Genomic DNA, 26,339 nt, shown 5'->3' with positions numbered 1-26,339 from the left:
GGAAAACGGACTTTCTGTCCCTGGATCCTTCCTGGCTAAAACGACCAGCCAAACAGTTGTGGTCACAAAATTGGACGACGACGAGATCATTCGTTTGAAGGAACTGTGCGCTCACATGGACGTAATAGTTGAGAACCTGAGACAAAGACCACTGTTTTTGTATTATAAGCCTTAAGTAAGCAATAAAGGAAAATGAACCTGGTTGATCTCAATGTACTGGTACTCCTACAGAGATATCACTGAAAAAGAATAGGGGCGCTTATTTGAGGGGTTTCAATCTACCCCTTGATCATTAACTGTACTGCCATGGGTCTTCCAACACCAGCCACCTCATGGATGAAGAACAACAATTCATATGCAGTAACATCCAATGTGAGAGCCAGGGTTGTTTCAGATAACAAAAATAATCACAGTCAGCTGATAATAACGGAAGTGAAGATAGAAGATAATGGCAAATATCAGTGCGTTGCAAGCAACAGTGCTGGTGAGAGGACATCGTCAGCGGCCTTCTTGTACATAAAAGAGTTAGGTAAGACTCCCTTACATTGTTGGAAATTTTAGCCTTATTCAGTTGACTTTGGCCAATAAACATTGCAAAGAAATGTTTTACTTCTCACTCCTTCTCTCTGTTTAGTCCAACCCTAGGCTAAAATTTATTCTGCTTCAGGGGCCCTAATAAGTTGGTGACACACTACCCTGCATATGAGGATGTTGAGGCGCTGAGCGCGAGTGATTTAATGACAATGAGCGTGGGCGAGAATTTACGGGTGTCGACCCTCGCGTGCACGTGTAACTTGCCTTCTCTTTAACAGCGTACTAAGTAGGCTGGATGTATGGTAGTAGTTCATACTCATAGTGAGCCTACTGAAGAAACTGAAACTGGATGATCTTTGCACAAAGTTGTCAGAAAGTACTGGTTAGTCTTTCGGTTTAATTAATCCTCTGAAATACTTTCACCACAGTAAGCATGTCTTGTTGTCACTTCCCTTTTAGAAATCACGAGCCAAGAGTCAGAAAAGGAAATACGGTCAACCTCCCCCCAGATTAGTTTCTCTACTTTATCTTACGCTATAATTGCTACCTTCGTCGGTGTCTTCATCGGTGGAATATGTGTGGGGTTTTGGTTCAGAACTATCAAACGCCGTGGAAAGGTAAGTTTTAATGTATAAATATCTCTTTGATTTCTCCAAATCAAGAGGCCATCTTTTTTGACAAATCGTTGTACACCCTACCTTCCCACTATGCCTTCTCCCTTCCCCCTCCCCCCCCCCCTCACCGTGCCACCCTTGTTGTCAACTAGAATGTAGAATCACTGTATCTTTTGTAGGAACCAACAAACGCAATTCGTTAAGATTAGGAATAGAAATTACGTTCCCAAAGCTTTCTCTCTTGGCACCCTTTTATCGGAACGACAGGTGCTGACCGCTTAAAAAGGGAATGTGAACTCGGGGAATCATGTAATCCCCTGCTTATGGTCAAGCCTTACACTCCTTCTGAACAGTGATTGTTCTAACGAAGCTCTCGATCATCCTTGGAGTTCGAACGATGTTCTTCACTTTAGGAAGTTAAGTTTCGTCCAAATCATCCTCCTTCTTTAAGGGAACCGCGGAGTCCGCTCAGTGATTCTAAGCGTTTTTTTTTTCGACAAGGTTTTAAAATATACAAAAGCAGCCTATGATTGAGCTAACACTATATAATAGATTCTCACTTTTATGAGAGAGGTCCTTCTACCTACATTCTCAATATTGAATAAGTCTTTCTTTCTATACTCTCAATAATGAATACTCTATGCTTTTCCATTTGTTGGCAGGTCACTTTCAATCCTGCAAACGACTGTGAGGAGGGAAAGAACGAATTTAAACAGATCGAGTAGCGTCAAATTTCTCTCTCGTCTTGGAATCGTATGCAGAATCCTAGTGCTAATCTGTTTGCGTTAGTTTGCTGTACGTGCACATGAATACACTAATACCCAGGTCTTTCTAGTTCCCGTAGGAGCCGTAGCGTATCACAAAAGTGCTGAGACCGTTTTCTTTTGATCGAAAAAGTCTTACTGCTTGCATTTGCCTTACCGTAAATCATCGATTTTTCCGTGGTTCCGAGAGAAAATTTACTGCATTTTTTTAAATTTTAAACTTTGCCCATAATTTGACGAAGTGATGGATCCTTCGTAGTGTTTTTAGATTCGCCTCTTTTCATGATCATACCCGATAGACAGGGTTAATTTATTCATCTGCTGGTTAGAAAGAAACAATCCAGAACATAAGGATAACCAAGAGTTAGCGATATTAGTGATACACAGGACATTAGAGAAAAAGGTGCTATCAGATAATTGATAATTAAATTTCTAGTGTCAGAAATTGTAAAATTTAAAATCATAGAACTTTTCTAGAAAGATATAAACATTGTAAAGTAGCTACAAGTAGAATCAATTAAAATTGATCACTTGTTAATCTTTGTAATAAGTGCTGGAGTACAGGTGAACCATAAGCAACTAGGCTGCAATTAAAAGTGGCGTGGTGTTGTGGATTTCCTAGCAACTGTTATTAAAGTAATTAGTCCTGAGCCGTTACTCTTGTCTTTTAGGGAGAGTCCGCGCATTTTCGCAATAAGAAATATTATCTTAGGTATTTAAAAAATCTCCTCTCCAACCGCCCTTCCCCATTTAAATCACTTTCGTAACTGTCCTTCCCCTATCACTCGTGAGCATACCTTATTTCCCGAGAGCTGGCGTTAACTGCCTTCCATCAGTTGTCTTCGATCCAAATCATCTCACTCAGCTCTCGCGACAGTTTCATCTGATCTCGTGTCTCAACTTGACTGGTAAGATGCTTTCTCTGTCTCGCCATCCTGAGAGATTACAGAGAAGTCTCAAGCTTTGCCAGAGATTCACCATGACAAGGCCCAAAACACGATACAAGAAAATCTGTCCTTTCTTCACGTTGTCCTGACACAATATTACACTTCCTTTCCTTGTATCAATTGTTTAATTACAAGTTCGTCTTGCCTTGATAGCGTTGACCAGGGATCGTGCTCCCTGTAATACCAGCCAGTGCCTTCAGTCTACCGTTTTTCGTACCAAACGAAAAAACATAAGATGACTTCTAATCACAATAGAGCAGCTGATGATTTGTCAGCATCATCGACTACTGTCGACCGCTGCCCCATATAAAGCTTACATGAAACTCCGAAAGCGATGATGTGGAAAAAAACCTAAGTTAGCAACCAACCAACTTCATTAGTAGGATGGATTTGAATAAGCACACGGTCGTTCAGCATTCAGTGTTGTTGAGGGGCCTTCTGACGCGAGATAATCTTAGCACACGAAAAAATAACCTACTCTATTTGCTTATCTTCCAATCTCCTTTTCTACCTTTTTTCCTCCTTTCCCTATTGTCCTTCTTTCACAGGTCTTCTCGCGTTATTGTCATGGTGAATCGTTGTCATGGTGAGAGAGCAAGCAAAACCAGAGTAACTCCGGGTACCTTTTACCAATTATTTTACTACCTAAGTAAAAGCTGTCAGAGAGAACTTGAAGAAGGGATTAGGGCACCAGACCATATATGGTCAAATTCAAAATGGCGGCTGATTCAGACAGCGAAAAAGGAAGCGGCTAAAGGGACCACACTATAAAAACTCCGAGCTGCCACAGGAAGATGAGCTACTAACTCAGCCGAAACACCACATTAGGGAACAGGTTGCAAGAGAGTTTGGACGAGTTGATACAGGTAAATTGTTGTTATTTGGTCGGCTACAACAAGAAAATGCTTTCAAGGGTAGTTTTTCAGAAGTGCTGGTTGAGAAGTCACATTTCGCTTAAGTATTTAACTTGATTTTCCAATTCACTCGATTTGAGTTTAGAGACCTTTAGTTTCAGGGAAATGTCAATGAAGGGGTTATTACTGGGATACCTGTGGTAGCCCAATCATAACAGTAAAATCTGTACAGACTTCACACCAAGCAACTGGTGCGCATAGTAAGAAGACCATATCGAAGGCTTTAAATTATATTACGATCGATTTTCATCAAGAAATGGGCCAGGAATTTTCCATAATAGTGCAAATAATCGTGAAGGCTGATCGCGGAAAAGCGATTGCTTGACGCTCGATAAGCTGTAAGATGACATTATATACCAGACATAGAAACTCTTCAGATTCTCAGTCTGCATTTTGTATCCTCTCTGAAGTCTGCAGTCTATATTTTGTATCCGGTCTGCGGTCTGCTGTCTACATTTTGTATTAACAGGTATCCGTGGTATCAATACAGTTTATTTTTGGTTACATTTATTCGCACAACACATAATCTACCAAAAAATACCTGTGTGTGAGGTAATTCGACATTTTCGTTCTTTTCCGCGTTAATACTCTTCTTTCCTTTTGTAAGAATGTAGACCACTTACAATGTTTCAAGTAATCCACCCACCCTACAAAAAATAACTCTTGCATGCATAGCGTGCCTATGTTTTGAAGTAGGTGTATGCCCTTGGCCAGACTTGAGCTCACTATTTCAGTATACTAGTCCGACACCAGTAGTATCACTACACTTGATTCCAAGGATCCAGTACTATCCAGGTATCCCAGTTACCCTGCTCACAGGGTCTAGTTTAAATATCGTCATCGAATCGTTAAAAGTATTTTATGCACTTTGTCAGGTATTACGTTTCACTTGTAACCTATTTAGAAACTTCGAGAAGTTTACCCCTTATTAAAGTTGTTTCGGGCTATTTACAAGGGTCATGATGAACTTAGAGGATAACGTTATAAGTTTTTAAAAATATCTTACATTCCAAAGTTCTTACTTTGCTTCTGCCAGCTAAAATAAATATGACGGTGGCCGAATGTTCAGCTGCTAAACGCATCCACATTTTGAACAGTTTCAACATTTTCGTCTTGTTTCACCCGCAATATGAGTAGCAATGGTATTTTATCTTCACTCGGCTGAACCACGTTTTCGGTAGATCATGAATTCAAAGAATTTTTAATTCCACCATCCCTACAGGGAGCCATCAAAATCGTCTTAGCCTATCAAGGCATGTTCAGGCCGGTTTTAATTCAAAGAAAGGACATCCGACTTAAACAGACACCAAAAAAATAGAGAGCTATTGGACGAGGACAAGGACAAGGACGAAATCACTACAAGTCATAGCCATTCGGACTGGTAAGTTGCGAGGCGGTAAACCTGACGAACACGGATTGAAAGTAAGCCAGTCTTCAACTGACAAGTGAGCGCCTAACAATGAACCACTCAAAAATTACTGGGGCCGTTTTCCTAGGTTTACTGATTTCGATCTGTTTTAATATTTCAAGCCTTGCCAACCATCTCGACAGTAAGCAAAATCGTTGCAAAGTTCGTTTTAAAAGACATCTGCCTTTTCCTTGGCTGGTATATACCTAAGGGTTATTTTTAATCTGTTCTATACCCTCTTGGGTAGTGTATACCTGAGGGTTACTTTTAATCTGTTCTATACCCTCTTGGCTAGTATATACCTGAATGTTATTTTTAATCTGTTCTATACCCTCCTGGGTAGTGTATGCCTGAGTATTATTTTTAACCTATTCTTTACTCTCCTTACGCAGCAGACGCGTAAGACGATATTCATACGTGTGAATTTGTTCACAATGACCTAAAATGCAATAACCGTGTTTTAGACTGACTTCTCGCCTGTTATAGTCGATTTTGGCAAGAGCGATGTCTTCGGGAAAGCTAAAAGTACCGTTCCAAAACCTTCGTACATAAAAGGTCATTGTAAGAATAGTTGCATTGCGCCGAAGCTTGTAGGCCAAACGGGGAGACCATCAGTTGAAAGCGATGTGTATTCTCTGGATTTTCTAATCAACATAGTTTCTGGACTTTAAAGTTCTGTGTAAAGGAGGGTTTGTTGGAGTTAACCTTAATAGGCTTAGGTCTTCGATCATGGAGGTGAAATCAGCTTTACCGGTGCCGCTTTTTAGGCTATTTTTTAGTTTCTTCTTTTTACATGTTTTAAAGTGTTCCTGTTACACGTTTCTGTAACATTTGGTCAGGACCATTTGTGAACCTTGTGTTAATGATTTGCTGTTGTCTTCTTTAAGACATTTATTGTCTCTACAGAGAAAATAAGCTTAGCGTACCGCCCCTTAGGTTTTTTAGAATTAGACCCGTTAAGTTTGTATAAGGCATTTCTCTGGACTCTTGTTTCTGGAAAGTGAGCGAACAAAGTAAAGTTGTATCCTGAAAATGATTAGAAATGTGATCATCGGAAGTTGTGGTTTTTTCCATTTACAATACAATACAATATTTATTTGCCATATACGACATTTACAGATGGAAAAAAAAATGAAGAAAATTGATGACAGAAAATAAATGGCGAGAAAACCTGAAAGAAACCACGAGGCTTATAACAAGTCAGGCTTTCTCACTTAAAATAACTAGTCTTATATTAGAATTACAATATGGACTTATGGTAATTAACTTTGACCGCGCACACGTACACACACACACACGCACACACATATTAAGTAAGTTAGTTAAGAATTACTGCCTTACAGAAGCTAATACTTAGAGAGGAGAAATTCCTTAAGCTTTCTTTTAAAAGAAGCGGAGGAGGGAGAACTAGTTATGTCAGAATTTAGCGAATTATAAAAGTTTGGACCTTGAAAGTAAATTGAAAACTTCCTGGTGTTCGTTCTGCACAGTGGCAAACGGAAGGACTGAGCATTCCTAGTATTATAATTGTGGATTTGACTATTCAGTAAAAAAAAGTTATTGAATTTGGAAGGGAGTGTAGAGTTCTCGAATGAAAACATAAAAGTACCTAATTGAAACGAATGGATATCATGAAATTTTAAGAGTTTAAGTTCCTTTAAAATAGGGCCAGTATGGGCAATGTATGTAGAATTGCTTACTATTCTTAACGCACGTTTCTGTAAGGTTACAATTCTTTGAAGGTTTGACTTATAGGTACCAGCCCAAGCTAAGTTGCAATAATACAAATATGGAAGGATCATAGAATTGTATAAAGTGCGAAGGGAGTGAGTAGAGAGATAATAATTATTGGATAATTTATTTGCTGTTAAGGATATATGCGATTTTCAGGTCAAATTGTCATCTAATAAAACACCCAAAAACATGGTCTCAGAAACACGAAGAATAGGCTGCTCATTTATGAAAACTTGAAATTCAAAGGATTGCTTCTTTTGCCAAGGCTTGAATACCATAAAATTAGTCTTGGCTAAATTCAAGGAGAGCCGGTTTGCTGCAAACCAGGTTGACAATTTGTTTAATTCTCTATTTAATGTGTTAATTAGGTAAACAGGATCGTTATGGGAGATAAATAAGTTTGTATCATCAGCGAACAAGATTGCATCAAGCAGGGAAGCATTGTTCAAATCATTAACATACAGGATAAAAAATAAGGGACCAAGAATAGAACCTTGAGGCACCCCACAGGGAATCCCCTGTGGGGCAGATCTAACGTTATTAAATTCGACAAATTGTGTCCTCTCAGAAAAATAACTTTTGACCCATTCTAGTGCCAGACCACGGATCCCATAATGATTGAGTTTGTCAAAAAGAATGTCGTGATTTACCGTATCGAATGCTTTCGAAAGATCTAGGAATACTCCAATGGCATGTTCTTTTCTATCAAATGCAGAAGAAATTTTGTCACACAAATCGATAAGCGCAAGGCTAGGAGAGCGATTTTTTCTAAAGCCATATTGATTATCACATAAGACATCGGAGTCATTGAGATAATTTATAATACGGTTGTAAATTATTCGTTCCAAAAACTTTGAAAAGCACGGTAGAACAGAAATAGGTCTGTAGTTGCTGAAGAGAGCTTTGTCACCTGATTTAAAAATAGGTATGACACGAGCAATTTTCAATTCATCCGGAACGATACCATGAGTAATGGAGAGATTTACAATGTGTGTTAATGGAGAGGAAACGCTGCATATAGATCGCTTTATGATAGACATAGGGATATTGTCATACCCAGCCGATTTTCCCGCCGGAAACGTAGATGCGATATCTATAATCTCCTCCTGAGTTGCTAAATTTAGGAACATTGACTGAGGGAAATGACCAGGAAGAAAATTCTTATACGAGGTCGTAGATTGAATTCGTTTAGCGAGGTTTGGTCCAATATTGCTGAAGTAATGGCAAAATCGATTAGCAATCTCCATTGGGTCAGAAATATCTTGATCATCAACCTTAAACACAGAGTTGGGTTTAGGTCTCAATTTCTTGCTGTTTAGGACCTCATTAAGCAGACGCCAAGTGGCTCTTATATTGGATTTTGACTCGCTTAGCCTCTTATCATAATATAAACGTTTCGCGATTCGTAGGGAGTGATTCAGTTTGTTCTTATATGTTTTATATTTCGCTTCGTTCCAGAGAGAGGGGTTTGAAATATACTGCTTGTATAGTTTGTTTTTCTGCTTGACAGATTTAAGTAAGCCCTGGGATATCCACGGTTTCCTAAAGTGAAGGCGACGCTTCAGTTTCTTCAAAGGAAAATGTGTTTCGTAAGCTTTAGTGTATCGCTCAAGAAATTTGCTGTAGCAGATTTTAGAATCATTATACCCGTCTATATTGAGCCAATCAATACAGTCTAATTCCTCTAGGAAGTTGGAAATGTTTAGCTCGCTTTTGTCACGGACAAATATGTTCTCTTGGTGTTCGCGGGTACACTTATGATCGAAGCAAATGGAAAAGATAGGCAGATGGTCCGAAATATCCGTTATTAATAGTCCAGACTTCAAATAACTGCGCTCGACATGGTTAGAAAAAATGTTGTCAATCAGAGTTGCAGTGTGAGAAGTAATTCGAGAAGGTAACGTGATTAACGGAAAAAACAGGTGAGAATACAGGCCATCTAGGAATTCCCCGGTGGCGTTGTGGTTTTGATTTTTTAGCAGATTCAAATTAAAATCTCCTATTATATAGCATATCTTGTTGTCCCGAGATATTTTCCCTAATATTTCGTTCATTCTGGTCACGAAATCATTTACATTTTGATTTGGAGGGCGATAAATTATACCAACAATGATATTTTTCTCATGGGGTCGAATGATCTCAATGAACAATGCTTCCATCACCTCAGCTTCATCAGCATAAATATCGGTGCGAATTCTAAAATCAAGATTGTCTGATACATACAAGCCAACACCTCCACCCGATTTAACAGGGCGATTTTAGTAAACAAAGTTATAACCATCAATTTCGACTCCAACTGGTGATTCATTTCATTCAAGGGGAGCTTTATTAACCTTTCTGTAGCGATTATCGGATGTCCTGGAATGTTCAGCGAACACCTCATGCCACCAAGAGGCGTCAAACCTTGGCTTGAATACTTATGCAAAGCCAGCTAATTTGCATAAAAATTTTTTCCGACGCAAAGCTCGTCATGATCACAAACGATCGGTGGCATTTGACATTTTTTTATATCAACACAGACAATAGCTGTATTTTAAAACGATGTGACTAAATTCCCGGCTGTCAGAAATTTTCACAGAATTTCCACTCAAAGGTTCTTCCAAAATTTCTTGAGAATATCAGATGTTGGTCTAGAAATGTCAAGCGATTCCAAATATTGATTTGGCTTTTTGGTGGACAAATTCTTCGAGCTTGAGCATACTTTAATATCACTTGATTGTCGACACTCAAAGGTTCTTTCAAACTTCCTACGAATATCAGATGTTTGTTTAGATATGTCAAGCAATTCCAAAAATTAATGTGGTTTTTCAGTGGTCTAACTCTCCGAGTCTGGCGTACTAAAATATCGCTCGTTTGTCGACACTTAGAAATTGTATCACAGGCAGACCACACTGTGTGTTCGTGGTTCACATGACACGAAAAAAATCTATGAGGATTATGAATAGGCTCGATTATCGGCCGCTGTTCGGGAATATGAGCCCGCGCTCCTCCGCCCGAACCCACCAGGGGAGGAGCAAGGAGTCGACACGAGAGAGCGGCGGAAATCTAGCCTAGGTTATGAATAAAGCTCTGAAAATTGCATATCCACGTAAAATCTTGGTCTGAATATCTCAACAAAGTTAAATAAAATGTCAATGAACTCTTCTGTGGTATTTTTTCGCCTTCATGCCGTTTAAACCGTTTTTTTTTAACGAAAACCGTTTTTTTTTTAACGAAATATTTACTTTTGTGGAGGCGCGGTGGCCTCGTGGTTAGTGCGCTCGTCTCCAGATCGATTGGTCCCGGTTCGAGCCCTGGCGCCGGCCGGGGTCATTGTGTTGTGTTCTTAGACAAGATACTTTACTCTCACAGTGCTTCTCTTCACCCAGGTGTACAAATGGGTATCAGCAAATATGCTGGGGGTTACCCTGCAATAGACTAGCATCCCATCCAGGCGGGAGTAGCAATACTCCTAGCCGCTTCATGCTAAGGAAACCGGAGTTAAGCGCCGGCCCCATGGGCCACTTGGACCTGTATAAAGACTTTACTACTTACCATCGATTGTTTTCCAATCGCAGTTGAGAACACTACACTATATGCACTTATTAACTGAAAGGGAAGGCCGGCTGGGAAAACATTCGATTAGAGCATGTTTGTGTCGAGGTTATTATCATGACCGAGAACCAAATATTTTCCCATCCGCCTCGCCTAAACTCAGCAAATTTTATCACATATATTGCACTTTTGGTTTTTTTATCATGTCTTCTTGCACATTTAATCTTGCAAGGACCAACATATGCTCATGCAACTTTTACAAGCTCTGCTCACACCATTGCATACGGCCCTTGTACCAAGATATTTGTTATAAATGTAATCTTCTAAAACAAATGTACGTGCAGGGCCGCACATTAAGAAGACACCCAGTATGAAAACTGGAGTTACATGGAGTTCTTTCCTTTTTTCCTTTCTTTTGAACCAGAAACAAAAACTATTCGACAGCATATCATGATGGTTAACACATTCTGGAGAGGAGACACAACAAAGGTTATCCTGCTACAAGTTCTTGTTGCCAATTCTCTACTGCACTTCTCGTCAGTCACGGGCGATGCTGCAACATGTAACACCAAATCTGGTAAGTATAACTATTACCCAGGTCTTTTTCGTCTATGAATATAATCATCAGTGACAGTTTTATTTTTACAATTTTTGACACTTCAATCAATAGGGAACTAGCTAATGATAAGCCAGCTTTTTAAAAATTTCTGGCTTTTACAGGGATCCTAATAAGTTTGTGACACGCTACTCTGCATAGGAAGATGTTGAGGCACTGAGCGCGAGTGATCCAATGACAACGAGCGCGTGTGAGAACTTACGGGTGTCGGCCCTCGCGTGCACATGTAACTTGCCTTCTCAGTAATTGAGAAGTATGTATGGTAGTTGTTCATACTCATAGTGAGACCACCGAAGAAACGGAAACTGGATGATCTTTACACGAAGTTGTCAGAAAGTACAAGCTAGTCTATCGGTTTCATTAATCTTATGAAATATTTTAAACACAGTTTGAATATCGTGTTGTCACTTCCCTTTCAGATTCCAAAATGAACCAAGAAACAGGAAAGGAAAAATCCTCAACCTCTTCCCAAATAAGTTTCTTTACTTTATCTTACGCTATAATTGCCGCCTTCGCCGGTGTTTTCATCGGTGGAATATGTGTGGGGTTTTAGTTCAGAACTACCAGACGTCGTCGAAAGGTACGCTTTAATTAATGTATAAATATCTCTTTAATTTCCCTAAATCAAGATGCCATCTTTTTAGATGGTCGATTCATTGCACACCACACCTATCATACCTTCTCCCCCTCCCCGCCCCGCATCCCTGACCGTGCAACCCCTGTTGTCAACTAAAATGCAGAACCAGTGGATTTTTTCTGGGGACCAACAAACACGATTCGTTAAGATTAGGAATAGAAATTGCGTCTCCAAAACTTTCTCTCTCGGCACCCTTTTATCGGAACGACAGGTGCTGACCGCTGAAAAAGGGAATGTAAACTCAGGGAATCATGTAATCCCCTGTTTATGGTCAAACCTTACACTCCTTCTGAACAGTAAATATACTAACCAAGCTGTCAATCATCCTTCTACTCCTTCAGGAAAACCCTGAAGGAGCGCGAAGCGCGTTTTTCTTGACAAGGTTTTGAAACATGCAAAAGCAGCCTATATCCACCTACATTCTCAGTATTGAATAATAAGTCCTTCTTTCTATATTATTAATATTGAATACCCTATGCTTTTCCATTTGTCGGCAGATCTCTTTCCATACAGCAAACGACTGTAAGGAACGAATTTCAATTGTTCAACTAGCGTCAAATTTCTCTCTCTTCTATGGATCAGATTCAGAACGTTCAGTTTTTTACTATTAATTTTACTGTCAATTCTTGAACGAAAAAGACGATCCATTCTTGATCGAAAAATACGATCAATTCTTTATCAAAAAAGACTTACTACTTGCATTTGCGTTATTGTAAATCATCGATTTTTCTTTAGTTCCAAGAGAAAATTTAATGCAATTTTTTTAAATTTTTAACTCTGCCCACAGGTTGACTAAATGATGAATCCTTCGCGGTGTTTTCAAAGTCGCCTCTTTTCATGACCATACTTGATAGACGCGGTTAAATTATTCTTTTGCTGATGGGAAAGAAACAATCCTGAACCTAAGGATATCCAAGAGTTAGCGATGTTAGTGATACACAGGGCATTAGCGAATAAGATGCTATCAGATAACTGAAAATTAAATTTCTAGTGTTAGAAATTGTAAATGTTTAAATAATAGAATTTTTTTTGCTTATGGTTCACTTGTACTCTGGCCCTAATTACAAAGATTAACAAGAGATCAATTAAAATTGATCTCTTGTTAATCTTTGTAATTAGGGCCAGAGTACAAGTGAACCATAAGCAACTAAGCTGCAATTAAAAGTGGTGTTTGTGGATTTTCTAGCAACTGTTATTAAAGTAATTAGTCCTGAGCGTAATTCTTGTCTTTTAGCATTTTCGCAAATATCGTCATTCTTAGGTAATTAAAAAATCTCCCCACTCCCCATCTGTATCACTTTCGTAATGGTCCTTCTCTTATCACTCGTGAGCATACCTCATTTCCCGAGAGCTGGCGTTAACTGCCTTCCGTCAGTTGTCTTCGATCCAAATCATCTCACTCAGCTCTCGCGACAGTTGCATCTAATCTCGTGTCTCAACTTAAATTGACTGGTAAGATGCCTTCTCTGTCTCGCCATCCTGAGAGATTACAGAAAAGACTCAAGCTTCGCCAGAGATTCACCATGACAGAGCGCAAAGCACGATACAAGAAAACCTGTCAGTGCCGTTTTTCGTATCAAACAAAAAAACATAAAATAACTTCTAATTACGGTGAAGCATCTGATGATTTTGTCAGCACCATTGATTACTGTCGACTACTACCCCGACTAATACTTACATGAAACTCCAAAAGCAATGATGTGGAAAAAAGACCTAAGTTAGCAACCAACCAACTCCATTTAGCACACCGTCGTTCAGCATTCAGTGTTGTTGAAGGGCCTTCTGATGTGAGATAATGTTAGCACACGAAAAAATAACCTCCTCTATTCGCTTATCTTCCCTAAATAATAGTAATAATAAATAATAGTCCCTCTTTCCCAGGTCTTCTCGCGTTTTCTTTTTAGACAGAGAGAGCAAGCAAAACGAGAATAACTCCGGATACCTTTTATCAATCATTATACTACCTAAGTAAAAGCTGTCAAAAAGAGCTTGAAAAAGGGATTAGGGCACCAGACCATATTTAGTCAAATTTAAGATGGCGGCTGATTCAGACAGCCAAAAAAGGAAGCGGCTGGCAGGAGCACGCTGTCGAGAACGATTTCTTTATAATTAATGATAAATGTTATGAATTGTCACACAATGTAACGAAATACTAGAATGATCGTAACGCGAATAGGAAGATTTCGTGACATGATATTTCACAACGTTGTAAACAAAGTTCAACACTGATTTGCATGCGTACAGTGAACTAAATAAGGGAAAGAAACGTGTTATTGTGAAATTGCAACTAAAATAGGGTATATTACAGTACTTTGGGATTGGGAATTTACTGAACTCGTGATTGTGGGAAAATTACTTTATTTCGCAACTAGAACTGTAAAACGAAGAAGCACTGAATTGTAAGGGTAGATTGGTATTAGATCGTTAGAGTGTTAGTATGTTCAGATTGTCAGGAGTGATGGAAGAAAATAAACGCGTTTAGAAAACAAAGAAGTATACAGTCCTCTTGATTCCGCGACACACGCTATAAAAACTCCGAGCTGCCACAGAAAGATGAGCCACTAAGTCAGCCGAAACACCACATTAGGGAACAGCTTGCAGGAGAGTTTGGACGAGTTGATACAGGTAAATTATTGTTATTTGGTCGGCTACAACAAGAAAATACTTCCAAGGGTAGTTTTTCAGAAGTGCTGGTTGAGAAGTCACGTTTCGCCTAAGTATTTAACTTGATTTTCCAATTCACTCGATTTGAGTTTAGAGACCGGTTTAGTTTCAGGGAAATGTCAATAAAGGGGTTATTTAAATATCGTTACCGAATCGTTAAAAGAATTTTATACACTTTCTCTGGTATTACGTTTCAGTTGTAACCTATTTAGAAACTTCAAAAAGTTTACTCCTTATTAAATTTGTTTCGGGCTATTTACAAGAGTAAAGGACAATTTAGAGGATAACGTTATAAGTTTTTAAAAATATCTTAAATTCCAAAGTTCTTACTTTGCCTCTGCCAGCTAAAATAAATATGACGGTGGCCGAGTGTTCAGCTGCTAAACGCATCCACATTTTGAACAGTTTCAACATTTTCGTCTTGTTTCACCCGCAGAAATGTTATCGGTCTTATTATGAAATTTGAAATGGAAAAGAAAAAACTAAAATTTGTCAATTTGTGTTTGTAAGCTTTGGTTTACCTTATGCCACCAGCTAAAACAAAGTCTGCGGTGGATAAAAAGAACTGACATGGTGTTTTCTTTAATAATATGAGTAGCAATGACGTTTTATCTTCACTCGGCCGAACCACGTTATCGATAGATTATGAATTCAAAGAATTTTTAATTCGATCATCATCCCTAGAGGGAGCCGTTGAAATCGTCTTAGCCTGTCCGGGAATGCATACGATTCAGCTAATTTTGACCATTGACAACATTTAGGACCGGTTTTAATTCAGAGAAAAGACATCCGACTTAAAAAGACACCAAAACAATAGGGAGCGATTGGCGGCCATCAAGGACGAAGTCGCTACAAGTCATAGCCATTCGGGCTGCTAAGTTGCGAGGCGATAAACCTGACAAACACGGGTTGAAAGTAAGCCAGTCTTCAACTGACAATTCAGCACCTAACAATGAACCATTCGAAAATTACAGTGGACGTTTTCCTAGGTTTACTGATTTAGATCTGTTTTAATATTTCAAGCCTTACCACCCATCTCGATAACAGGCAAAAGCGTTGCAAAGTTCGTTTTAAAAGACATCTGCCTTAACTTAATATCCTGGCATTTCTCCGAAATGGATCATTTCCATACGTATGCCTTTCATGAGAACATCCTCTCTTGACTCCTTTGTGAATTCCGATGCCTTCAACGTCCATCATTACGTTAACACCCTTACTAGAGACAGAGAACTCCATATTTACTAAACAGAGCTCTAACTACACGGTACAAGGAAACTTCGCTTCCGTCCGTACGAACTCGCGGGCAGATATATGCACTTACATTCTTCAAATGCATCAGACTTACGTCCCAGCTTACTTATGAAAGCATTGTCAATTTCAAAATAGAAATGTGGATAATTTTTTTGTCGGGCTCCAGTTCACTGATTACGCTAAATCTAGCACTAACGATATAACGATTGACGTTTTCTACTTATCACAAACGATTGGCGGCGTTTAACATTTTTTTATATCAAAACACACAATAGCTGTATTTCAAAACGATGTGACGTTTTCTTTGAGTTTTGGCATTTGACTCCAACTGGTCTCCCATGGGAGGACGCCGCTAATTGTTTTTTCCAAACAATTAGCGGCATTTAACATTTTTTTTATCTTAAAAAACCCCCCATAGCTGTATTTCAAAACGATGTGACTAAATGCCTGGCTGTCAGAAATTTTCACAGAATTTCCGCCGTTAAGGTTCTTCCAAAAGTTCTTGACAATATCAGATGTTGGTTTAGAAATGTCAAGCGATTCCAAATATTGATTTGGCTTTTTGGTGGACAGTTCTCTTCTTCTCTTCTTAGGGCATACTTTAATATCGCTCGGTTGTCGACACTCAAAGGTTCTTTCAAACTTCCTACGAATATCAGATGTTTGTTTAGATATGTCAAGCAATTCCAAAAATTAATGTGGCTTTTCAGTAGTCTAACCAAATAGACCAAATATTTTCCCATCCGCCTCGCCTAAACTCAGCCAATTTTATCACATATATTGCACTTTTGGTTTTTTAACATGTCTTCTTGCACATTTAATCTTGCAAGGACCAACACAAGCTCGTGCGACTTCTACCAGCTCTGCTCGCACCATTGCATACGGCCCTTGTACCAAGATATTTGTTATAAAGGTAATCTTCTAAAATAAAAGTACGTGCAGGGCCGCTCATTAAGAAGACATCCAGTATGAAAACTGGAGTTACATGGAGTTCTTTCCTTTTTTCCTTTCTTTTGAACCAGAAACAAAAACTATTCGACAGCATATCATGATGGTTAACACATTCTGGAGAGGAGACACAACAAAGGTTATCCTGCTACAAGTTCTTGTTGCCAATTCTCTACTGCACTTCTCGTCAGTCACGGGCGATGCTGCAACATGTAACACCAAATCTGGTAAGTATAACTATTACCCATGTCTTTTTCATTTGTGACTATAATCAACAGTGACAGTTTTATTTTTTTAATTGTTGACACTTCATCCAAGAAGGGAATTTTTCGCACTGAATTCTATGTTCCGCCAACTTGCTAATGATAAGCCAGGTTTTTACAAATTTGTGGCTCATAAACTTCTTTCCTTGTCCAGTTATACCTGAAGTTAAAATCTTCTCAAGTCCGCCAAACCACACGCAACCTATCGGAGCAGCCATTAATCTAACCTGTGAAGCGCGACCGAGGGATGAAGACGTGCTTCTTCCCAGGAGATGGGTCAAGTATATTCAGTGGTATGATCCCCATGGGAGACCAGTTGGAGTCAAATGCCAAAACTCAAGACTAGCAAAGAAACTGAAATGTCTGTTAATTCTTAAGAATCTGATCGTAGAAAACTTCGGGAACTACACTTGTGAAGCAGAAAATGACTATGCTGGATACTGCAGAAGAAAATCCATTGAAATTCTCCCTAAAGGTAAGAATCAGATTATTCCTAACACAAATAAATTTCGGCAGGGTAAATTTTTATTATCGTAGTTATTTCTTTTCGTTATCTCCATCAAAGGCTGTTGCAATAAAATAGCAAAGGTGGGTACGAAAATCAGCAATAGTGTAGGTGAAAAACAGGATATTTTTGTAAATTCCATTTATTCAAGCTTTTCAAGATTATTCCCTTCCCCTACCCCCCTCACCCCAAAGTTTCCACTTACTTGCCATTGTACTATTGATTGGTTATTTTGCAGAAAACTTAAGTCCACCTGAGACAACAAAGGCACCCCATCTTCTATTTCCTAAGGTGGTTGAAAACCCAAATAACCAAAGCGCTTTCATTGGCTCCAATGTAACTTTTAACTGTACTGCCATGGGTCTTCCAACGCCAGCCATCTCATGGATGAAGAACAACAATTCATATGCAGTAACATCCAATATGAGAGCCAGGGTTGTTTCAGATAACAAAAATAATCACAGTCAGCTGATAATAACGGAAGTGAAGATAGAAGATAATGGCAAATATCAGTGCGTTGCAAGCAACAGTGCTGGTGAGAAGACATCGTCAGCGGCCTTCTTGTATATAGAAGAGTTAGGTAAGACTCCCTTTTTGTAAACTTTGTCCTGTTTACTAAGGATAGAACTCTGACGAACGAGACTCAATTAAACTGTTTTATTTCGCTCTCGTATTCGCTTATTTACATCAGGTGTGTAAAAAGCTACTCTGCAAATTTTGTAAGAAATCACTCTCTTATACGATATTTTCTACATTTTGATTGGTTGTTGCCGAGTACTGATTTAAAAGGGTCATTCAAGGTTGCGTTAATTATGTAAACCATTCAATGTTCGCACTCATCATCTGACATGTGTCACGCACGAATCAAAGTCTCCGACACACTCCCCCATGCAACATTGCGTGCAAGGGTGCATTCACCTAGGAGACTTAACGAATTCAACTAAACGAAAAAGTTCTCTATAAATCAAACGTTTCAATTAAGTTCACAATTTTGAAGTTCAGTGAAAAGGAAATTGTGATTCATTGTTCATCTTCAGCAAGGTCCTGGATTCGGCCTCTGGCAGCAACTGCAGCATCCCGTCTCGGCCTGAAAACTAGTGCGTTTGGGTTCAAATCTGCTGTGGGAGTGTCTGCATGTGTCTCACAAGCCTGGTCGCAGTTTAGCTCAAGAGGGTACAGGTGTTGAACAGGCCTCTCTAACATGCCGTTTGCTGTCTTGAGTTGAACTGCGCGGATGATTCCGTCCTTCCCGGGATAGGTTTTGTTTACTATCGCCAGTGGCCAACTCCCACGATTCTTGTTTTCGGTCTTTATAGTTACGACATCTCCAACATTTGGCTGAAATTTGGCCGCTTTGTGTGTCAGGTTGTGCCGCTCCCTTAAAGCTGTTAAATATTCTCTCTGCCACCGCCTCCAGAGATTGTTCTTGCAGTTCCTGAGGTATTTAGCGCGTTTGCGTAGGTCCAGGTCTTTGATCCTCCCTGTTTTCTCTTCTGGCAGCTGACTCGTTCGCTGAAACAGGAATGTTGACGGTGTAAGTGTTGGTAGCTCGACATCATCTTCTACATAACTTAATGGACGTCGATTGATTTGTGTTTCCACGTCGAGCAGTACCTCGCTCAGCTCAGTCCAAGTAAGTACACCTCCCCCAATGACTTTGTACATGGCGGACTTTACGACTCCAATCAACCGCTCGAATTGACCTCCCCACCAAGGCGCCCGGCTTAAGTTAAATTTCCAGGTTATGTCGTAATCTTCAAGGAGACTTTGGAGGCGCTCATCTCCTCGCAATTGGCGAAGCCATTTCGCAGCCTTGATAAAGGTGCCTCCATTGTCTGAGTAGATAACGCGCGGTCTGCCGCGGCGAGCGATGAGGCGTTTAAGACAGGTAATAAAATTGCTTGTCTCTAGACTAGACAATAATTCTAGGTGCACGGCTCTGGACAGGCTACACGTGAAGATAACCAAGTAAGCTTTCTCCTCGCCCTTCTTGCGTTGTTTATACTTGATAGGACCAGCAAAATCCGTGCCAATAACTTCGAAGGCTGTTCCACCATCTGTACGGTCTGTAGGCAGTAGTCCAGGGGGTGGTACTGTTAAGGGTGAAGCTATGAAACGTTTACAGCCCCAACAAGCAGATCGCACAGACTTCACTAGCTGTCTCAGGGTTGGGATCCAGTACTGTTCACGAATCGCTGCCATGGTAAGGGCCACACCTCCATGTAAGGTTTCGACATGAATCCTCTGTACAAGCTTCCTCGTAAACACGGCGTCTGCTGGCAGGTACACTGGGTATTTTCCTTGAATTCTCCCATGACATTCGAGAATTCTATCTGCATTGGAAACGAGGTTGAGTTTCTGCCTGGTCTGTTCAAAGTGCGGTTTCTGTAAATCTTGAGACTGGACTCTTTCTATCCACCAGTTCTTAGTCTCTTGAATGTCTTCGCTAGTAAGAGGTCCCTTGCGCACCCTGTGAGTGGTGAACCGTCGCACCCAAGCTTGGATGCGAAGAGCTCGGCGTAAATCATGGCGTTCTAGGAGTTCGTCGAACACGTTCCGTTCTTGTTCAGGTTTCTCATTTGCTAGGCTTAGCACTTCTCGGATGACTTTTGCCTCTTCTTCTGAGGTTTCGGATTTCACGGTAACCGGGTTCTCTGGCCACATTTCAGGATTACGTAGCCACGCTGGGCCATTCCACCAAAGCTCTGCGTTGGTTACCTGGCCTCCTCGACTCGCCAGGTCCGCTGGATTATCGGTAGTGGGCACGTGTCTCCACTGGATCTGTGGGTATTGTCTTATTTTTTGCACGCGGTTAGAGACGAACTGTCGGTACTGACCATTTCCTACAATCCAGTGGAGGGCGACGGTGCTGTCCAGCCAACCGTAGATCATGGGTTCGGGTAGTTCTTTTAGAGCGTTTCTTACGTTGATGACTAAATTGGTAGCCATGTGAGCGCTGACTAACTCCAACCTGGGGACGGTTAGTTCTCTCTTGGCTAATCTTGCTTTTGCTGCAACCAGGGTTTGAGTGATTCCATCTTCTTGGCGTACGACTGAATACACCACTGCTCCAACCCCATAAGTTGACGCATCCCCAAACACATGTAGCTCAGCGGAGATGACTGGTTGTTGATAAGGCGCTAAGGGTCTTCGAGTGGTTACTTCCGCCGGAAGTGACTGCTCCCACCTTTGCCAGCGTATTTTCAGATTCTCTGGGATAGGTGCGTCCCATGATACTTTGCAGTCGCACGCTTCTCGGTAGATTTGCTTCCCTTGCAGTGTAATGGGGGACGCTAAGCCAAGGGGGTCGTACACTTTCGCTAGTTTGGCCAGTACTTCACGTTTTGTCGGTGCACTACTCGCGCTTGGGAACTGCACGGCGATAGTATCTTCGAATTTGTTCCATTTTACGCCCAATAGCTTTGACTCACTTGGCTTGACTAGTAACTGTTGTTTTGCATAAGACTGATCTTCGCTTGATGTGGCTTGGGCGCTGTTTTTACGTAAAGTAGGCTGGGCAACTTCCTCTCTTTGTGCAGGTTGGGTGTCATCTTCCAGCTGTGCATGATTCGAGTGCCATTTGTGTAACTCAAATGTGGCATCCTTCATAATTTTTTGCGTCACCTCCTTTCGTGCTTTTGCTTGCTGTACGTCTTGACCGCCTGTCAACAGGTCGTCTACGTAGAAACTTCGGCGTAGCCGCTCTACCTCCTCCGGGTATTTCTCCGCCCAGGTATCGAGATGGCATTCAAGAACCCCACCTAGTAGAAAGGGTGAGGGGGCGAGTCCAAAGAGTACTCTCGTGAACCGGAATGTCTGCACTTCTGAGTCCGAATCTGTCTGCCAGTGAAAACGGAGGGCATCTCGTTCACTCTCGTGAATCCGGATTTGTAAGAAGGCTTTCTTAATGTCTCCCGCGAGGACAACTGGGTAGGCTCTCTGCTGAATTAGAACGTCCCATAGTTTGTTTTGCAGCGTAGGCCCTGGGTACAGACAGTCATTCAGTGATGGTGAATCGGGTGTCGCTCGGGCAGAGGCGTCATAGACGATCCGCATCTTTGTAGTTTCAGCGGACTTGCGAATCACGCTCTTGTGAGGAATGTAGAACTCTTTCTGTGGCTGTGAAACAGGGGGTGCCTTTTCGATAACGCTTTCTGCCAGCTGTTCTTGAATTATCGCGTCGTATTGAGCCGTCAGTTCCTCGCGTTGAAGTTTTCTACTGAGGTTCTTGAGTCGTTTTAAGCTACCTTCCTTGTTTGAGGGCAGTTCTGCGTGGTTAGCTTTCCATGGGAGGGTGGTCTCGTACCAGCCTTCTGGCGAGCGTGTTAGGCGTTCTTTAAACTCATCAAATACTACCGACTGGTCATGATCTGCTATGTCACGCAATCCCAAAACGTCCAATCTGCACAGATCTTCGTAGTTGCTTTGACTTGTCTGGGTGAGAAGCATGGTGTTTTTGTCAAACTCCTTTCCCGGGGACATCAGAAACCATCCGAATTTAGTGAGTTCTGCGATAGGGTCATTCTCTTGTCCAATTCTTGGCTTTGTTTCCGTTTTAATTCTGGCGTACTCCCCACTGCCAAGCACCACGTGAACCGGAAGAGACGCTTTTGTGTCATCATCGTAAACATTTACGCCTTTCAAGTGTGGGTGTTTCTCAATTAGCGTGCGATAATTAGGGTTTTCAATAGACAACAACTCTGTCTTGTTCACTTTGGTAGCTTTGACGGACAGCGAAAATTGATGGTTGACAGATCTTAATTCGAGATCGTAGACTTCGAGTTTGGCAATTTTGGAGGACATCAGCATATCGATTGTTTTTGTCTGGACATCGGTTGGCTTTACGCGAAGTAGTTCGATCAGCTTTGCCGACACGTACGAACTGCCGGCTCCAGAATCGATTAGCGCTCTGCATTTAATTCCGTTGACCTCTATGATGACTACTGGGAACAGACCCTCTCCAGTTCGGTTTGTTGTCAAAGCGACCCCATGTGCTGGTGGCTGGTTAACTTGGCTTGTCGGGTTTGGTGTGTCACAAATCGACGTGTGGTGACGCTTATGGCAGCGTTGACAGGCTGATTTGCTCGGACAATAGAACGCGCGGTGGTTCCCAGACACACAATTGAAACATAAACGTTTATTTAATAAAATTTGTCTGCGATCAGCGACATGTGTCACTCTTGTACATTCGATGGCTTTGTGATCTTCGCCGCAGTAAACGCAAGGCAAACAGCGGGGTTTACCATCGGCGTCCCGACGTGTGTGGTAAATTCTTGCTTGCTGGCGTAAGTTCCGTTTTGTTGATTGCTGTTCTTGCTCACGCTCACGCTGGTTTATATCCATTGGATTTCTCCTGGTCCACAATCGAACTGCTTCTGAAAGATTTGCAAAGTCCCAGCTTTCCCAGTCGGGGTCGGTCCGGACGAGATCTCCGCGGATCGCTGGCAATTTGTCTAATGTCATAGACACCGCCCCATTGACTTGTTCCAGTTTGTTTAGTGTCTGCAGGGCTTGCACACAGTACGTTAGCTTTTCGCTAAATTCACCAATTTTTCTCGGGTTTGGGCTTGATATTGAGGGGAGATCCAGAATCTCTTTGATGTAAGCTTTGACGATTTCTGACTCCTTTCCGAACCTCTCGCTTAGGATACTCTTCGCCCGATTGTATCCCTCAGCCGTGAAGGGCAACGCCTCTATTGCTCTTTTCACTTTGACATCCAGTAGTTCTCTAAGGTAGGTAAATTTCGTGATTGGTTGAGCGCCCGTTTTATCGATTGCTTCTGTGAACTGTCCCCAAAATCGTGGCCAGTCCATATAGGTACCGTCAAACTTCGTTATCATCAGTTTAGGCAGCTTGGCTTGTATGTCGCTTGGCGTCGTCGTCGCTTGTTGGTGGTGTGGCTCAACTTGGATTTCTGCCTGCATCTCTATCTTCGCTTTGTGAAACTTAAGTTCTTCTTGCTTGACAATTGCTTCTGCTTCTCTTTTGCGGTCGTCGATCCACGTGCACATTTTATCCACTTCGCAATCCGCTTTTTCCAGTTGTGCGTCGATTCCGCTGTTCCACGCCTCGATGTCGGCAATTTCTTCTTTCGCACCTAGTTTTGTCGCTTCTACTTCTATCCGCATTCGATTTAGTTCTTTACTGAGGGACCGCAGGGTGGACAAATGTCTTTCGATCGCTTCTGACTTCCCTGTTTCTACGATGGTGTTCGTTTTACCAATGCTCATTTTAAGCTGTGTTACTTTGATATCTAGATTCACTTCAGTCGCTTCCATCTCCGCAATCTTCGCACGGGCGGAAAATCAGGACTAAAATTATACTCACAACAGTTGTCCTTACTGTTATCCTTCAGAATTGTCGCGTTGCCGGAGGTGCCACGTTTTGTAAACTTTGTCCTGTTTACTAAGGATAGAACTCTGACGAACGAGACTCAATTAAACTGTTTTATTTCGCTCTCGTATTCGCTTATTTACATCAGGTGTGTAAAAAGCTACTCTGCAAATTTTGTAAGAAATCACTCTCTTATACGATATTTTCTACATTTTGATTGGTTGTTGCCGAGTACTGATTTAAAAGGGTCATTCAAGGTTGCGTTAATTATGTAAACCATTCAATGTTCGCACTCATCATCTGACATGTGTCACGCACGAATCAAAGTCTCCGACACCCTTACATTGTTGGAAATTTTAGCCTTATTCAGTTGACTTTGGCCAATAAACATTGCAAAGAAATGTTTTACTTCTCACTCCTTCCTTCTGTTTAGTCCAACCCAAGGGTAAAATTTATTCTGCTTCACGGGCCCTAATAAATTGGTGACGCATTACCCTGCATATGAGGATGTTGAGGCACTAAGCGCGAGTGATTTAATGACAACGAGCGCGGGCGAGAACTTACGGGTTTCGGCCCTCGCGTGCACGTGTAACTTGCCTTCTCTTTACCAGCGTACTAAGTAGGCTGTATGTATGGTATTAGTTCATACTTATGGTGAGCCTACTGAAGAAACGGAAACTGGATGATCTTTGCACAAAGTTGTCAGAAAGTACTGGTTAGTCTTTCGGTTTAATTAATCCTCTGAAATACTTTCACCACAGTAAGCATGTCCTGTTGTCACTTCCCTTTTAGAATCCAAAATAAACCAAGAGTCAGAAAAGGAAAAATGCTCAACCTCCCCCCACATTAGTTTCTCCACTTTATCTTACGCTATAATTGCTACCTTCATCGGTACCTTCATTGGTGGAATATGTGTGGGGTTTTGGTTCAGAACTATCAGACGCCGTGGAAAGGTAAGTTTTAATGTATAAATATCTCTTTAATTTCTCCAAATCAAGAGGCCATCTTTTTTGACAAATCGTTGTACACCCTACCTTTCCACTATGCCTTCTCCCTTCCCCCCCCCCCCTCACCGTGCCACCCTTATTGTAGAATAGAATGTAGAAATAAATAGAATGTAGAATCACTGTATCTTTTGTAGGAGCCAACAAACGCAATTCGTTAAGATTAGGAATAGAAATTACGTTTCCAAAGCTTTCTCTCTCGGCACCCTTTTATCGGAACGACAGGTGCTGACCGCTGAAAAAGGGAATGTGAACTCGGGGAATCATGTAATCCCCTGTTTATGGTCAAACCTTACCCTCCTTCTTAATAGTAAATGCACTAACTAAGCTCTCGATCATCCTTCTACTCCTTCAAGAAAACCCTGAGAAACTCACAGAGGAGTTCAAACGATGTTCTTCACTTTAGGAAGTTAAGTTTCGTCCAAATCATCCTCCTCCTGTAAGGGAGCCGCGGAGTCCGCTCAGTGATTCTAAGCGTTTTTGTTTTCGAAAAGGTTTTAAAATATGCAAAAGCAGCCTATGATTGAGCTAACACTATATAATAGATTCTCAATTTAATGAGAGGTCCTTCTACCTACATTCTCAATATTGAATAAGTCTTTCTTTCTATACTCTCAATAATGAATACTCTATGCTTTTCCATTTGTTGGCAGATCACTTTCCATCCTACAAACGACTGTGAGCAGGGAGAGAACGAATTAAAACAGATTGAGTAGCGTCAAATTTCTCTCTCGTCTTGGAATCGTATGCAGAATCCTAGTGCTAATCTGTTTCCGTTAATTTGCTGTCTGTGCACATGAATACACTAATACCCAGGTCTTTTTCTAGTTCCCGTAGGAGCCGTAGCGTATCAAAAAAGTGCCAGGACCGTTTTCTTTTGATCGAAAAAGACTTACTGCTGGCATTTGCCTTACTGTAAATCATCGATTTTTCTTTCTCTTTTCTTTCTTTCATTTTTTTTTCTCTGCCCATAATTTGACGAAATGATGGATCCTTCGTGTTTTGAGATTTGTCTCTTTTCATGATCATACCTGATAGACGAGGTTAATTTATTCATCTGCTGGTTAGAAAGAAACAATCCAGAACATAAAGATAACCAAGAGTTAGCGATGGTAGTGATACACAGCACATTAGAGAAAAAGATGCTATCAGATAATTGATAATTAAATTTCTAGTGTTAGAAATTGTAAAATTTAAAATAATAGAATATTTTTAGCAAAATATAAATATTGTAAAGTAGCTACAAGTAGAATCAATTAAAATTGATCCCTTATTAGTTTTTGGAAGTAGTGCTAGAGTACAAGCGAACCATAAGCAACTAAGCTGCAATCAAAAGTGGTGTTTGTGGATCTTCCTTTCCTTGTATCAGTTGTTTAATTACAAGTTCGTCTTGCCTTGATAGCGTTGATCAGGGATCGTGCTCCCTGTAATGCCAGCCAGTGCCTTCAGTCTACCGTTTTTCGTGCCAAACGAAAAAAACATAAGATGACTTCTAATTACAGTAGAGCAGCTGATGATTTTGTCAGCATCATCAACTGCTGTCGACCGCTGCCCCATATAAAGCTTATATGAAACTCCGAAAGCAATGATGTGGGAAAAAGACCTACGTTAGCAACCAACCAACTCCATTTGTAGGGTGGATTTGAATTAGCACACGGTCGTTCAGCA

General features: G+C 40.9%; 4 protein-coding genes, 1 long non-coding RNA gene and 1 pseudogene across 6 annotated transcripts in view; 3 read left to right on the top strand and 3 right to left on the bottom strand.

Annotated features, from left to right (window-relative positions):
* Positions 1 to 26,339, top strand: part of LOC149049901 (fibroblast growth factor receptor-like) — a 49,932-nt gene that overhangs the window by 16,703 nt on the left and 6,890 nt on the right. The window lies entirely within an intron of this gene.
* The window catches only part of LOC149049902 (uncharacterized), a 46,731-nt pseudogene that overhangs the window by 20,223 nt on the left and 169 nt on the right, over positions 1 to 26,339 (bottom strand). The gene's annotated exons all lie outside the window — the stretch shown is intronic.
* On the top strand, positions 170 to 2,526 carry LOC149049906 (receptor-type tyrosine-protein phosphatase S-like). Its single transcript, XM_089195592.1, has 3 exons — positions 170 to 529; positions 994 to 1,151; positions 1,811 to 2,526. The coding sequence occupies exons 1-3, from the start codon at positions 307 to 309 to the stop codon at positions 1,871 to 1,873; spliced, it is 444 nt and encodes a 147-aa protein (XP_089051718.1). The 5' UTR covers positions 170 to 306; the 3' UTR covers positions 1,874 to 2,526.
* LOC149049905 (uncharacterized) lies at positions 11,642 to 14,099 on the bottom strand. The gene is made up of 2 exons (XR_016183466.1): positions 13,039 to 14,099; positions 11,642 to 12,604 (listed from the first exon to the last, which is right to left on the bottom strand). It is a non-coding gene; the product is annotated as an uncharacterized LOC149049905 (long non-coding RNA).
* LOC149049903 (fibroblast growth factor receptor 1-like) lies at positions 14,079 to 25,947 on the top strand. The gene is made up of 6 exons (XM_089195591.1): positions 14,079 to 14,327; positions 16,640 to 16,792; positions 16,983 to 17,303; positions 17,572 to 17,913; positions 24,460 to 24,620; positions 25,325 to 25,947. Exons 2-6 carry the CDS (start codon positions 16,666 to 16,668, stop codon positions 25,385 to 25,387), a joined length of 1,014 nt encoding a protein of 337 aa, XP_089051717.1. The 5' UTR covers positions 14,079 to 14,327; positions 16,640 to 16,665; the 3' UTR covers positions 25,388 to 25,947.
* LOC149049904 (uncharacterized) lies at positions 17,979 to 23,841 on the bottom strand. Its single transcript, XM_089195532.1, has one exon. It carries the CDS (start codon positions 23,610 to 23,612, stop codon positions 18,354 to 18,356), a length of 5,259 nt encoding a protein of 1,752 aa, XP_089051658.1. The 5' UTR covers positions 23,613 to 23,841; the 3' UTR covers positions 17,979 to 18,353.

Source organism: Pocillopora damicornis, chromosome 2, assembly GCF_964200805.1.
Source record: "Pocillopora damicornis chromosome 2, jaPocDami1.2, whole genome shotgun sequence".
Taxonomy (NCBI): Eukaryota; Metazoa; Cnidaria; class Anthozoa; order Scleractinia; family Pocilloporidae; genus Pocillopora; species Pocillopora damicornis.
The sequence above is the reverse complement of the archived record's forward strand: the minus strand, read 5'-3'. Positions and strand labels throughout refer to the sequence as shown.